Source organism: Taeniopygia guttata, chromosome 4A (genome assembly GCF_048771995.1).
Source record: "Taeniopygia guttata chromosome 4A, bTaeGut7.mat, whole genome shotgun sequence".
Lineage (NCBI taxonomy): Eukaryota > Metazoa > Chordata > Aves > Passeriformes > Estrildidae > Taeniopygia > Taeniopygia guttata.
The window spans coordinates 12,099,807-12,115,446 of NC_133029.1; the positions used below are offsets into that span (position 1 = coordinate 12,099,807).

At 42.7% G+C, this 15,640-nt stretch overlaps 1 protein-coding gene across 1 annotated transcript in view; it reads right to left on the minus strand.

The window, feature by feature from the left end:
- Window positions 1–5,143: 5,143 nt before the first annotated feature.
- Window positions 5,144–15,640, minus strand: part of GPR50 (G protein-coupled receptor 50) — a 44,256-nt gene continuing 33,759 nt past the window's right edge. The window contains exon 2 of the mRNA XM_030272672.4: window positions 5,144–11,631. Within this exon, the coding sequence (XP_030128532.1) occupies window positions 10,763–11,631 (869 nt within the window). The 3' untranslated portion in view covers window positions 5,144–10,762. The remainder of the gene's footprint in view (window positions 11,632–15,640) is intronic.

Below are 15,640 nucleotides of genomic sequence, written 5' to 3' on the forward strand. Positions count from 1 at the left end.
TTTATACATATAATTTTATAGACAATTTTTTAAAGGTATAGTGAGACAGAGTGACCCCCAGCCTCACAGACTATAACTCCTACATTGCTTTTTAAAAGGGCTTTTGCCTGCCAATTCCCACTAAATCCCTAGTCCCATGGCAGCTGAACATGGTACATTTTCTCCCCTTGCAAACATTATGGATATTGTTAATTTTGCCTACATTTGAACTGCTGGAGCAATCTCCAATTTTTTTAAACAATCTATTTATACTTCTAGCATTAAATCACTTATCACTTTCATTTTTTATTGCCACTTTTACCTCCAACAGTCCTAATTTCTAACTGATAAAACCAAATCATTCTGGATTGGGTGCACTTCTCCTCCTACACTAATGTTACATTAGCATAACTACAGCTTTCAGTGAAATTAGTCTTGTTCACTTTGCTGGGAAACAAAGAAAAAGAATCAGTCCTACTGTTTCCTCCCTAACACACTTACAGGAGGAGTTTAGTCCACAAATAATATGCATGACCCAATGCTGGAGGGAGAATTACTCAGTATGGACAAAGAGTATTGCAGCAAATCTGATGTTTCATTGTTACTAATTATTTTCATCAAGAAAACTGGCTCATTTCAGTTATCACAACACCTGCAGACACTAGAATTAGACAGTAGACATTAGTATGAACACCAAATAAACCAAAATAAATTCAGTCCTACGTCTGCATTGAAACAACTCCACAAATACCACAAGGGAAATTATAAATGAGCTTGACTGGACTCTAATGTGTTACAGATAATTGCACATCTAAGCAAATCAAGCATGGCCTGCAGATCTCATCTTTCCCCCAATGCTTTTGACTGTTCTCACAACGGTTGTTCTGTTACAGAAAAAAAAAAATATTAAAAAAAAAAAAAATCAGGGGACTGCAGCAGTGTGAGAACCTGTTACACACAACCCAGGCCCTGGGTTTTGCCCCAGGCCAATATAAAACCCTGGGCTCTGCAAAGCTTTGTCACTGCTGACTTACTCAGTCCTTTACACTTCTAAAACAAATACTCACCTTTGATTTTCACTTCAAAGGTCCTGCTTCAGCAGGCTTAATGAGAAAAAAAGAAATCACAAAGCAAATTAAGGATTAATCATTGTGCAATTCCCTTAGATAACTTAATTGTCTCATCCTCAGTGTTTTGCAGTGTAATTAACTACATCTCAGAACCAGAGGTAAAACATGCTTCAGTTCAAGGTCACAAAACAAGCAGAAAGAGGCAAGAACAGAGGCAAGATGTCCTGACTTGTCACCTCTACTCAGACCCCTGCTTCAGCCACTAGGTAGCATCCACTCTTCAAGTTGACACAAAACCCAAAGTCAGTGCTAGCTGCTAACTAAAAATATGAGAACAGAGGCTGGGAAAAGGAGCCTTTCACGCTGATCATATAAAGGAACTGCAGCTTAAGGCAGTGTTTTTGTGCAGTATGTCTGACAAATAGACTTGTGTACAAAGTTATCTAGCTCTTTTTACACATCCTTGTAAAAACTTACAGCAACTATGGACTTAGAAGATTCAAGAACCATTTCTGAATTCAGCTGTAATTTACACTTCCTTGCTGAGCTCTTTATCATCCTAATGGCCCTGCCAAAACTAGAATAAATTCCTCCAGACATATCATTAAGGTATTTAGTAATCACTACAAGACAGTGACATAATTCACTGAACAGAAAATACCCCAAAATGCTGTTTCTGTCCCTTTGCAGTTACTGAAGTGCCTTAATGAAATTCTATTTGTCTGCAAAGTGAAGATATGGATGGATTTACACATAACATAGAAATGGCCCATTTAATTAGGAGCTGGGATGTTTAATGGCTAGTATTAATTTCTGTTAAACACTGAGACAAAACTCTCAGCTGAAAGCTCTGAATTCAGACAGTTGTTCAGGATTCATTTTACTTCAATGGCTCAAAGGTGAATTTCAGATGTAACTGCACAACTAAGAAATCTGAGTTATGAGCAAACCAAGAGACCAACACTCAGAACTGAGAAGACCTAGAGAAATTGCTCCCAAGTGGCCATCCCACCTCCATCTCAGGCTGTAATAAGTACTCTCTGCTGCAGCCCCGCGGGACAGTGAAGTTAGAGAGGTGCAATTTGTTCCTTACCCAAAAGCCTGATCACCATACTCCACAAAGCATGAAGATGGAGAGATTGTGCAATTGCCATCCCAGCTATTATCACCAGCTGTGCTGCTCCAGCCCAGCTCCCTGCCCCTTCGAAGAGGTCACTTATATGTAAGAGCAATTCCTCAAACAACAATCCCCAAAACTCACTCTAAGGCAAGCAACCAGCTCCAAGCATTCACGAGATGCCGCCTCTCGGGGTGGGAGCAGTGAAGACTATTCATTGTTTTCCAAAATTTCAGCATCAGAAAGCAGAGTGAAGGAAAGGTCTGGCATCTGAAATGACACATTCTGTCAGCCCAAGGACCCACAATTAAAAACAAAGTCTTTCTTTCCTTCTTGGAGTAAAGCCTGGCCAAATCTCTCCAGCCCTCAGCTGGATCAGCAGGGGAGAAGCATCCCCACTTTTGAGCTCGTACAAAGGCACCGAGCGGCGCCGGTCCTGCTGCAGGGCAGGACTCACACAGACAGCCAGCACCACTGGCCTTGCTTTTCATCTACAAACTTCACTTTTTAAACATACTGAGCACAGGAAACCCTTCAGTGTCTGTATTACCAACCTCCTAATTCTTTTCCTGCACAGTCCTAAGAACGTGGTGAAAATAAACTGAGCCTTCCATTTCCTGTGAAAAAGCAAAGGAAAAGCTTGTGCATGGCAACTAATGCAAAGCTCATTTTACACTTTTCAGTCACTGATACACAAAGTGCAAACCCCTGCATTCCCTGACGGAAATACAGGGTCTCCAGGGAGACCTTATAGCACTTTCCAGTACCTAAAGGAGCCAGAAGTGAGCTGGAGAGGGATTTTTACAAGGGCATAGAATGACAGGACAAGAAATAATAGATAGAGGACAGGCTTAGATTAGATATAAGGAAGAAATTCTTCCCTTTGAGGGTGGTGAGGCCCTGGCTCACCTTACAGGTTATCCAGAGAGGTTGTGGTTGCCCCATCCCTGGAAGTGTTCAAGGACAGGCTGGATGAGGCTTTGAGTAACCTGGTCCAGTGGAAGGTGTCCCTGTCCACGGCAGGGAAGTTGGGATTAAATGAGCTTTATAGTGACTTCCAACCCAAATAATTCCATGGCATTTCCTCAGTAAAAATAAAAATACCAGCCATCTTCCACATGCACAAAACCCCACTTTTTTTTTTGTTGTTGTTGCTTGTAGGTTACTGATTTTCAATTGTTCAAGTATATGTGAATCTGTAAGACTTCAACTCTAACAACCCTGCATGTGCTTTTATGTTACAGAGCAGTTTCAGGCAGCAAAATGTCAAAATAAACAAGATAAACAGGTAATTGTGACAAGCTTTCCCAAGGGTAGAAAAACATTAGCAGCACCTGCTGCGTTTTCCATCTGTTCTTAAGTACCCAGGAGGAAAAAGCCTAGAACTTTTGTGTAACAAATAATTTGAAATGTATGACTGGTCTTGATTCCTCTAGGAAAACACAGGCTGTGTCAATAAATAAATAATCACAGCTATACACATTTCTATACAATGAGGAAAGCAGTATAAGGTCTACTCTAGAATCCAAAGGGCTTCAAGCCAAAGTGCAGTTCTTTTTCCTACACCGGTCTGTTCCTCTGTTTCAGTGGTGGCCTGCAGGGAAGGAATGAGCCTGGGAAGGAGGGGAATTTCTGGTCTAGGAGACATCAGAAGTCTCAGTGGAATCAATTGCCCTCAAGGTTTGCAGACAAAGGCTGGGCTACCACTCTGATGCAAGGCTTGGTTATGACTAACCAAAGCAGGTTTAACCTGTGTCACTGCCCAAGTATTTAACGCTTCTCACACCCCCAGGCAGGGCTAAGTGCCGGGGCTTGGTGCCACCAGCTCAGCCAGGAGCACAGCAGCTCTGTGAGGACAGGTGGGCTGGGAGGGACACAGCCAGGGCAGGGCAGCAAGGACAGGTCCTGTGTGTAAAAAACACCCCTTGTCACCACTTTAATGCCTCCATCACCATCAGCAGGGCAGAGAAAGCCACAGGCTACGAGGACAGAGCAGCTCTGTTTCCCACAGGAGACAGCTGCTTTCTGGAACACCTTTTGGCTTTGCCATCAAGAGCATTGTGCCAAGGCAGCAATCCCACCACCCTCAGCACCCCTGGGGCAGAACTGCCCCCTCCTACCACCAGCGAGGTGTCTCTCCTGGTTTAGTCTCACCAGTCCCCACTGGAGCTGGATGTGGTCCCAGTTTTGCAGCACCTCGTGGTGCTGGAGCCCTGTGGTGCCCCAGGGGTGGCACAGCAGCCACAGCACACAGCCAGGGGGCAGCTCATTAGCCCCATCCTATCCCTACCTGGCCCAGCTGTGCCCAGGTCGCCGTTCCTACAGCTTGGGGCTCTCTAGAGCCAGACACAAACCAAAAGAAAATTGTCTTTTGGGAGCACTTGACAGTAACCACTTCATTTTATTTACAACTACGTCATAGCTAGGGAGGGAAAGAGAAAGAAGATCGAAAGCAAAATGCTACATAAACTACCAATACATGTGTTCATTTAATAGTTTCCAAAGTGTGCTCTGGTTTTCTCTAGGTATCTTTAGTTTTCCTTACTGTATTGCCTGTTTCTCTGCAGCCAGACACCCATTCCCTGCCACCTGTGTGTCCCTGTGCCATAAAAATCCTTGGGTCATTTTTTAGATTAAGGGGTTTCTTAACTTCATTGTCCTGGCCAGATCCCAGTTTAGTACAATCCCTTCAAATACTTCTCTCTTATTTCAACCAAAAATGTCTATTACAATTACTTCCTGCAAATGGTTTTGGAGCTTTTTCCATGCCCCTTTTTTTTTTTTTTTAATTTCAAAACACCTGTCACTTTTCACCCAGAAGATGGTTGTATTTTGATGCCACATTAAACCTCTATCCTACACACTTATCAAAACCAGTGGAAACTTACCTCGAGGTAAAGCAACCTGCTTACAGTTCAGAAAACAATTTTGCATCCTATTTCCAGGGAAATTCAGAAATTTTGCTTGCAGAAAAAGCACAAGGAAGGACATAACAGTTTATTTAATGTGCTATGTATAAAATATTCTACATACAAAATAAATTTTGTGCTTCAACTGGACAGACATAAACTTTGATGGCTGAAGTCTATTTAAAAGGTAATCTAAGCAAGCTGTGACTGTACAGACATTGCACCTAATCTAAAAGACATTAAAGTCTCCCTGATCTCTCAGAAGCAATCATTTGAGTTAAAAACCTTATCAGGAGACCATGCTTGGAAGAAAACATAGAAATATATTTCAGTTAATGGTTCAGACCCCCCTTGTTTGCTCTGGAAACCAACCCTGTACTGTAAATTCTATCTCTGCTGTACAGTACTTATAGCCCATGAATAATGGATATTATAAACAGCAATAGAAAATGAAAATTCAGTTAACAATATTATGGAGCTTCCATTCACAAGTGTAGTTCATGAGTGATATGAATTTTATGGTTCTTATCACCAATGAAAAAAATTTACATATCCCATCACAGAGTTCTTATAAGAACGTATTCTGCATTTCTTATCTCAGGGTTTTTGTGGTAAGAAATATCACATTAGGTCCAGTGATTTACATTTTTCCAATAAAATTTTAAATACATATGCAGTAGCTCTTTACTGACTGGTTTCATGTTATAAATTATAAGCTTGGAGGTAAATACATTGGGACAAATATTGGTTTCTAAATAGCCACTATGAGAGAGATTTTATCCTGGTATTAAATTACCACACCTCTGGCATTTTATATCTGTCTTATCTCCCAGTTACTATACTTTGTGACAAGTAAGTAAATAAATAACGCTGCCTTACTTCTGACAGTTCATTCTGTTCCACATGGCAGAAACAGCAGGTACAAGTCCATGAAAGGGTTTTCTGGCAGCTCTGCACAGAGAGAAATTTTGAGATTTGCCACTATCATAAACACTGCTTTCAGTGTGTCACATCACCAAGCATTGCAGGCTTCACTGTAGAAGCAGCAGGTGAAGTCCAGTGCCTGTTGGAAAAGATTAGGGGAAAAAGTAACAATACTGCTTGGGGATGTAATTGAATTAATAGTCCTTGTTCATTCAACATGTCTGCTCCATGGCTTTTCAGCAATTCTTTGGTTTAACACATGTTCTTTGTTCTGCTGGATAATCTCAGCCTCTAGTACCTTAACACCATGGCTGTATGTGACATCTGGTTAGGAAACAGCTCAAGCTGCAGTTACAATTGGACCCTCCATACTCCCATATTCACTGCTCCAGAACCAGCACAGACTCCCCCAGAACAGCTCCAGTCAAGTCAGCACAGGAATATAATCAGTGCAACCTGTGGCTAGAACCTGTTGGCTGAAGAACTGAATGAGTACAGCAAAACCTGCCCCAAAACAGAGGTGGGGAAAAGAACACCAGTAGAACATCTTGGATACAGCATCCTCACAAAGCTGCATGATGGACACCGAGTGTGTGTCAGCCCTCGCTGTGCCCCCAGCCCAGGGTGACCCTTCAGTCCCATCCCTTCCCTACAACTCAACCACCTTGTACCCTGACTTGCAACCACCCTGGCTCCCACAGCCTCCCACTCCCAGCTCAGCTGTGCTGTCCTTCCCAGGAAAGAGCAAGGAAATGGATATGACAAACTCTGCTCCCACAGCACCCCCCAGACACACACATGGATAGGCACGAATAGGGACAAGAAAGACAAAGGACATTGAAGGAGCACACAGTGAGAAGACCAATGGCTCCATGGAGAAAGCTTCTTCCCTGATGAGGAAGGCCAGAGTGCATCAGGCAGCTGGATCACAGGCAAGTGGAAGAAAACATGTGGATCCAAGGAGATGTCTCAGATGCCCTGGGTCATTCACCTCCAGGTCCAAGCTGGGCTGCTGAGATATGTGTGGACTCAAGCAGGTTTGTCAATTCAATCTGCATTCTGGGAATCAACAAAACTCAAGCTGATGTTCCAATATTTATTAAAAAGTAACTGCTAGTGGAGGAAAAAAAATCAGTAAGTAGTCCAATGGCAGATTTATTACATTTTTAACAGGTAAAGGGAATTAATCTATTTTATGAACAAAAATGGCAATAGGAAAGTATACTGAAGGATTCTCAATCAAACATTAAAATGGAAACAGCATATGCAATATACATTTATATATAAATATATTGGTTACATTCTTCTTAAATTGATGAAACAACATTCATTAGCAACACCCAAAAATATTTCTTTGTGGCAAGAGATTAATCTTTCTTCATAGCCATACTGCCTCTCCATAAGTTTCCACAACAACAATTTTAGAGCTTGGGACTAGAATAGGTATTTGACACACCGTATCAAACCCAGAGCAAGTGATTTGAAACTAGTTTATGTGAGATCCCAATGAGACTTAAGGCCAGATATGCAACAGGTGGAATTGGCAGAATGTGACCAAAATTGTGGGATCTCACTGGAATCTCAAATTTGGACTAAAGCTAGATTCTCATAGGGAAACTGTGACACTGCTCAGCATTCTCAGCTAAAACACACTTCCCTTTATCTGTAAACAAATGCTAACAAAAATAAACTCTCTGTACCCTGTTAACCATTTCCTAACATAAAAATAAGGAGCTGCTTGAGTAGTTTAATAAATCAATATAAAACTCCATCCTATCCTAAGCGCTGCCTCTCTCAAAGTGCTAACAAATGGCACAGTGTTTCCTGTTTGAGGCTACATTCCCTGCTTTCCATGGTTCATATTACAAACCTCAGCTCCAGCAGGACCGAGCTGAAGCCTCCAGCCGTGGTGGCTGAATCAGCCCAGCCCTGGGCACCTCGCTGGGACACCCAGAGCCCTGCTGAACAGATTGTGCCAGGGCTGTGCTCCCTGTGCTGCCAGAGCCACCCCCAGCCTGCAGGGTCGGCACTGCAGGGAGCTGCTCAGACCACTCCAGCACAGCAGGTACTTTGCCTGTCCCCTGCAGAGATCTGGGCAGGAGCTGCTCAGAGCCTGTGGCAGAAGACAGCAGATCATTTTGCATAGTTTGGTTGAGTGGAGACTCTGTGAGTCCTGCAGAGATGCCCTATCATGTTCCTGCTGCTCCCACTCCTGCCAGATGTAGAAGGGACTCTCACAGCTTGCCTGTTCAGCACCTCTTTGGACTTAGTTTGGTTCAAATAACTTGCTGGCTGTTAACTTTGAAGCCTGAATAAGAAATAGTGCAAATACAAGCTTAAAGAATAAAATAAAAAAAACCCCATACCACATTACCTTCACTGAACATTCAGTTAAAAAGACAAGAATCCATAAGATGAAACCCCAACTTTGGGGTATTTGAGATATTTGGCAAACTTGCACAAGATTCTTCACAATTGTCTTAAAGCAGTATATTTCACTTGGCACTAGATGCTTCAAATTATTTGCTAATGTGATTCTAACTAACACTGTTGTGGCTAATTGCAAATGACTTTGAAGACTAGTCATGGAACACGGGACATCTCCCAGGCGTGATGGGACAAACACTGCCTGCAGTTATGTGCCCTCAGTGCTTTTCTTATCCAAGTTTAACTCAAAATTATTTTGCTTGCATGGAATGGTGTGAATTCATCCAGGGTGGTTTTTCTGGAAGGCGAACAGACAACAGTTATTTCTGAGGGTCAAAATACCTTTATTTGGCCATGCTGAGGCAGATTAAGAGGCCAAAACAGAACTCAGTTTGATTCCTATTATGGGAGGCTGGCTGCAGTGCATTTTAAAACAACATTCATCTGAAGTGGCTTAGATGTTCAAGTTTGAAACTTCCTAAGTGCCAGGGCACCCTATAAACGCAGGGCCCCCTGCTACTGCAGTGACCTTCACCACACGGCAGCAGCAGCAGAGACACTCGGTCCTCATGGAGGCAATGCAGCATACAAAGTTCCTTGGCCCACTTCAGAAAGAGTCTTAATTTCTTTCAATTCCTCTTCCCCAAAAAAATCAGCAGAAGGGACATTCAGCAGCAAGTTGGTTTCAGAAAGCAGTGCACAAATGGATTACTATTTTCACTACAGATTAGGCACACTGCCTGCTCAGGCTTTGGGGAAATCCTACATACCTCCATCTCCAGGTGCCTACAAAGTCTGGTCTTGGTCTTTCAGGGCTCAGTGCTGGGAAATAGTCCTGCCTTGACTAGAACCAAAGAGAGTAAACTGCAGTCCTTGACCAGGGGCAGGGCTGCCTGCTGTCCTCGTTAGACCCCCAGGGCTCAGACCTGCCCCTCTCTGCTGTGCCCCTCTGCACACCTGCATCAAGGCAGGGGTGCTAACCTGAAGGTAGAGCTGCACCAGGGGAGGCTTACCTGATGATTTTATGTGATTGTTTCAAAGCAGGATCCACATTTAAAGCCATAAAGAGATGAATTCACAATGAAGCTAAGGAAACAAAGAAGTCATATCTACAGACAGCTGCCATCACACACACACACCTTTCATACTCCATTAAAGAAACAGCCTTATCTTTGCCCATGTGCTTATGTCTAATATGATACTGGCTTCCCCAGAACTTCATGACATTGTTTCCAATGATACAGACAGCACTATCCAGGCTTAAACAGAACTGATGCATAATTATGCTTAAGTAGCTTTTGTCTCCCCACTCCGTGAATTAATTACAGTTCTGTACATGAATAAAATAGGAAAAAATCTTCACGTTTTCTCCCATCAGCAAATTAATGTTCTGTGATGGGCAAAAGGAGGGATTTTTGTAAAAACACTGCCTTCCCCTTCTGCCTTTGTCTGCAAGTGCAAATGTTACTGGAACTTAAAAGTCACAATCTGCGTTGCACAGATGGGACTCTGCTATGTTCATCTTTTTTATTGTGATGTTTGTAGCAGTGACTTTAGAAAGATGTTTGGAATGACTCCTGGCCATGACAGGATACTGCCTAAATTAGAGTCAGGCTCGAAGTATCTTACTGCAATTAGATTATGTCATATGTCATATACTTACTCATGGCCTGGGAAGGAGAGTGCAAGGGTACTTAATGTCTGTAGATACTCAATTAAAATGAGTGCATCAGACACACACTGGTCTGGCTTCTGCCTGCCTCACATCTAGCCCAGACTAGTTCTTAAACCTCAAAAGAAAAGAAAACGGAAAATACACACCATGCCCATACATACACCTGCTGGCTAATATGGTTACTTATCTAAAAGGTAAAAAGCCATGCAGGTTACACTTTGTTTGATACAGTTCAGGTTAAGTTAATGCTAGAAAAATAGAATTCATAAGGAGGGGAGAAAGGTTTGTGTGTAATAAATGGCAATTTTGCTGTCTCTTGAAGGTTGCATTTCAAGCATAACTGCATTTCTCCATGCACTCTGAACACTTCCCTTTTCGGGTATTGGCATGCTTGTGGCAAAAGCAACCAAACCAATTAATTAGGCACACAGTGAAAGATGATATATATATATATATATATAAAAAAAAGATCAGTCATTTCTGTTCTGAAAATCCTTATTGAAAGCCTTGATGTCACAGCAATAAGCTAAGCATGAAAGGTTGCAGACTCCTTCCTTGCATGAGGGCAACACCAGCTGTGCAATTAACACAGCTAGAAAGGCTCTTATATATTATATATACAACTGTAATCCAGAATAAATAGTACTGGTACTGTCCTGACTCATAGGTGTATTTCAGCATGGTTGTTGTTGGTTGTTATGGCTGGAGAATGCTTGCTTTTCATCCCTTCTGTCCCGCCCTTGGACACATCAATGAACAGCAGCCTGGGAGTCCACAATGTCAGCAATATCCTTTTGTATTCCTTCCGAAAATTCTGGTTAAGAAGCCCATAGATCACAGCATTGAGGCAGCTGTTAAAATAGGCCATAAAATAGCTCAGGACAAAAAGCCATTCTGGAATGTGTGGCTGCACTTTTGAAGGATTAATTGAAACAGCAAGGCCAATAAAGTTTAATGGTCCCCAGCACACAGCAAAAAGGACAAAAACCACAAACATAGTCAAGAAGTTTCGGATGTCAGCTGCCCTGAGTTTCTGCTTGCAGTCTTGTCTCACCCGGTGTTTGACTTGAATCACCAAAATCCAGATCCGTAGGTAGCAAAACGTCACGACGGAGAGCGGGACGATGAAGTGAACCACCACCACCGTGATGGTGTACGATGTGCTCACCGTCTGGGCAAAGGTGCAGGAGTAAATCCGGGGGTCGTACTGCAAGGAGCCAACAAAGAAGTTCGGCACAATTGCCACCACTGTGAGTATCCAGGTCAGGCAGAGATAGCAGCAGGTGTTCTTCAGGTTGAAGAGCTTATCATAGCGAAGGCTGTGGCAGATGTAGCAGTAGCGGTTGATTGCGATCGCCGTGATGTTGAAAATGGAGCCGATGACACTTAAGCCCATCAGGAACCCACTTATTTGGCAGTGGACATTTCCCATGGTCCATCCATTGTGGAAGATGGCACTTAAGATCAGAGGGTACGGATAAACTGCAACCACAAGGTCTGCAACGGACAAGCTGACAACAAAGATGTTGCCTACAAAAAAGAAGAGATCACGAGAGGTTAGTGTAGGTCCAGATGGACAACTTGCAACTCAAAACTCCTCTTTGGGCCTAAGTCTTCTGATGGGCTTCACTCTACTCTCCACTTGGAATTTGAAACCCTAGAAAATAAGACTTTGCTCTACTAGTGACAGCAAGGGAGAGTGCATGACTGACCTGCATGTTCCTTCTCAGGAACAATCTACACTAGAAGTGTTACCCTGAACTTGGTTACAGCTGGGAGTTAACTGGGAGTACAGCTGTGGTCCTCTAAGTTGTGTAGGAGAGAAGGACTTTGTTCTCGTTAACCAGCCAGCTTGACTCTCTCTCTGACCATCATGGGCCAAGGGAGTATGGTAGGCAGGTTATGTTTTCAGTGCTTTATTCATTTCACTGACAGCAGTTGCACAGGAAAAGTCTCTTTTATTCTTTTGCATGTAAGCAGGTATGCATTCACCAGAATTTCTGCACTGCTCATGCTAACGAATGTGTGTTCTTCAAGAAACCATGATGCAGGCAGCCTTGATGTGCTTATCTTATTTGGTATATTTTCCTGTCTTTTTAATGTTAAATATGGAAGGTCTGTCACTTCCTTACTGTCTGATCCTGGGCAGAGAATGTGATTAACAAGCTGCAGTCAGTCATCTCTGCAAAGTATGTGCTGCAGGTTGTTCATTTAGGCTCTACAACAGAGATTTGAGAGTCTCTGCAAGTATAAAATAATTTAAGCCTTATTGGATTGAAAATGCTGCTGCATTGTGTGGAACAACATATGCCAGCTCCACCGTAAGGAGCAGCCTCCAATGACCCAGGTGACCAGTGACCTTCTAACAGCACTTGCTGCTCATTTCATTAGTCTGATGTACTTTTAGGGAGGCAAAAAGCCTTTCTGTTCCGTTTGCCAGTCAGAATAGAGGATTGCATTAAGAAAAGGACCCCGAGGTCTTGTGGGAACTGGTGTAACTACAGGATTAGCTATAATGTTGAAAAGGACATCTGTCAGTACTCAGCATTTTGGTGACCACACAGAATGTCATTTCAGCAGGACCTCAACACTTCAGTTAGAGGACAGCACACAAGAAAAAGTAGTTGGTTTTCCTAACTATGCAATTTTCAGTTGTATCTGCAGCAGTGGGAAGGAAAATATTACTAGACAGCAGATATATATATACATAGAGAAAGTATATATAGAGAATAGTTATATGTAACACATTTAAGGTGTGAAGACCTGTGTCCCTATGTGACACAGGCAACATCCCATCCAATTGATCATATGTGCACCTCCTCTTCAAAACCTCATATCCTGATGTCTAGTGAAGTAGAAACCTATTTTAAAAATCACTAAAAAGAGGTATTTTTGTGTAGTATCCCTAAAAGGACTCCCTTACATCTTGATTCAACCAGGTCACAGCCTTTAGCACTTGGAAAAGACACCCAAAGGCTGTTGGAAAGCATGGCTGCATTGCCATTGCAGTTGGGTCATGGCTATGTTTGTGCCAACAAAAACTATTAGGACAAGTCAACAGCTCATATCAGGCCACTTCGTGCTGCCCGGAAAGCAGTCCAGACTGGAGAATAGCCCCTGGCAGTGTGCAGCTGAGGCTGCTGACACAGACTGTTCCTTAAAAATAAGTATTAGCAGAGGTCATGTGAAGTGCTAAAGTCTTTTTAGAGAGAAATTTTACATACACAGGTTTACCAAAGCACACAGCTTCTGCATCTGCTGGGCCTCAGTGCTGCTTTCTTGCTGATTTAATAACTTACTGAGAGCCTTTTAAAATGCAGTTACTGAGCCTGGACCCCATATAATTAATTCCATTTATGCCCATTGTCAAGGGCAGAACCAACGGTGACCAGGCTTAGTGAGGCTGCAGACACCCCAGAGAGGGCATGCTCTTCTGCAGCAAAACTTTTATTCCCTCAATCGAAAACATGCACGTCAACAAAAAGAAAATGTGCCCCCAGCACCAGAATTTCCTTTTGGAAACCTTTTCTAAAACAATTTTCAAGAGAGCAAAACCGAGACAGAGAGGTATGAACAATTCAGTTTAGGAGACTTGCAGAGGATACTGGAGGCAGACTCCACTATCTGGACCACAACTCTCTCTTTTCATCAGACCTGTCCTACTTGGATACACATTTATACACAAGCAGCTAGAAAGCAAGTCTCTGCCTTTGCTGGGCATGAAAGAGACACATTCAACGTCCAGTTCTGAACCAGGCAGAGCAGAACAAAGCTGAATATTTCCTACTTAAAACACTACATCCATGGATTTAATCCAAAGCTTAGAAAAATCATAGGGAAAATTACTAGTCTTACTTCACTGCCAGCTGCTGGAAAAAACAAGCCATTTCTGCTGGTCTTACTTAATCAACTTGAATATTTGAAAGGAAGTAAAAACATAAGGAAAAATTCTATAGAAATAATATTCACAGGATGAACTTCGTAGTCTGGATTCAATCCAAGAGCACAGTATTGTGTGTATTATTTTGACACAACTTCATTGCAGGGAGAAAATGAGATGGTTTTATCAACAAAAGAATAATCTCCTCCTTCACTCAGGGAGCAAACCTGCTCTTCCTTGCTCTGTACCTTCAAAGGTGCAGTCTCACCTCTCCTATCCAGCAGCAGACCCAAGGCCCAGGAGGGTGCTGGGTGCCTGGAAATGCAGGCAGAAGGGTTCACTCAGTAACTCAGAAACAAGCCCATCTCCCAGTTTATGTGGGAATGTGCTCAACTTCATCCTTTTCTTCTGGTGAGATGAAGGGGCAAGTCAGACCCATAAAACAGCCACTTGCAGGTCAGTCCTGGAAATCAGTGCATTTTTAATGGCTGAGTACTGAAAAGAGGGGGCACATTGCATACCACCAAAGAAGAACATGCCCTTTAGAGTGTGGGAACTGGCTATTGACTAATTATTAAAGTAGGAGTAATCAGAGTTAAACATTGCTTTAGCCTTGCAGTCCCTGGTTTGCTATGAGACCACTGTATGCTGAGCCCTGCTCCAACAGCTTGTGTCCTTCCCTCTGTAGGATGAGGTTAGACCCTGCTTCCCAAAGACACTACAGAATGGGAAGCCATCTAATATAAGGCTTTCAGAAAAGGTAAAGAGCAGTCTCCTGACCATGATCTTCATTACTGCTTTTTTACATTTTCCCACTATAAAGCAAAGGAGTCTGGCCCATAAATAATACCACTAGGGCTTTATCTCCAATTTAAATTTATCTGCTTCTGCAACAATATCTTCAGATGTATCTTTTTCTCTTTGTTGGCATGTGACTATATTTCCTTATTAACTTTTACATTTTCCATCCCTTTTTAAATTTCTACTTAGAATAAACACAGTGGCTCATGTGCCACTGTGCTGCATCCCCCAGTTATGGAGTCATACATGAAGAGGCAGGAATGGTGGAGAAAGGCAAGTGTTAACACTGGTAATACAGACTTGTCCACATTTTCAGAGAAATTATAAATTCTTTTACATTACAGAAGTCCAACACAAAGCTACCGATTATAGAGGTATAACACACTGTTCACAGTGTAATCCACAATTGCTTAGGGAAAAAAAAAACCTCCAAGCAACCTGATAGCTCAGCTGCAGAGCAGATAATAAGCATGTGCAAATGATGCCACAGGGAATTTATTCCAGAACATCTCGTGCTCTAGCACTTCTTTGAGTTCCCCCTCTGCTCCCATAAACCTATTTCTGCCCAATCCAGCAGTCTGCTCCTGTACTTCAGCAGTTCCCTGGCTCTACCTCTCATTCTGCCTGGATTGTCCAACAACAAAGGTTATCTGAGGACTTTTTGTCATGCCCTGGTTCTAGGAAATCTGGAAATACCTCAATGAATTCTGCAAATCAATAAACCACATACGTAAAAGTCTTCACTGGCAGGCTGCCCCAGCAGCACCTGACTTTCATCCAAACAAGTATCGTTCTACAGAGATTAACTGAGCACCACTGTACAAACACCAGGGTCACTGGCACTGCCTGCCTCAAGAG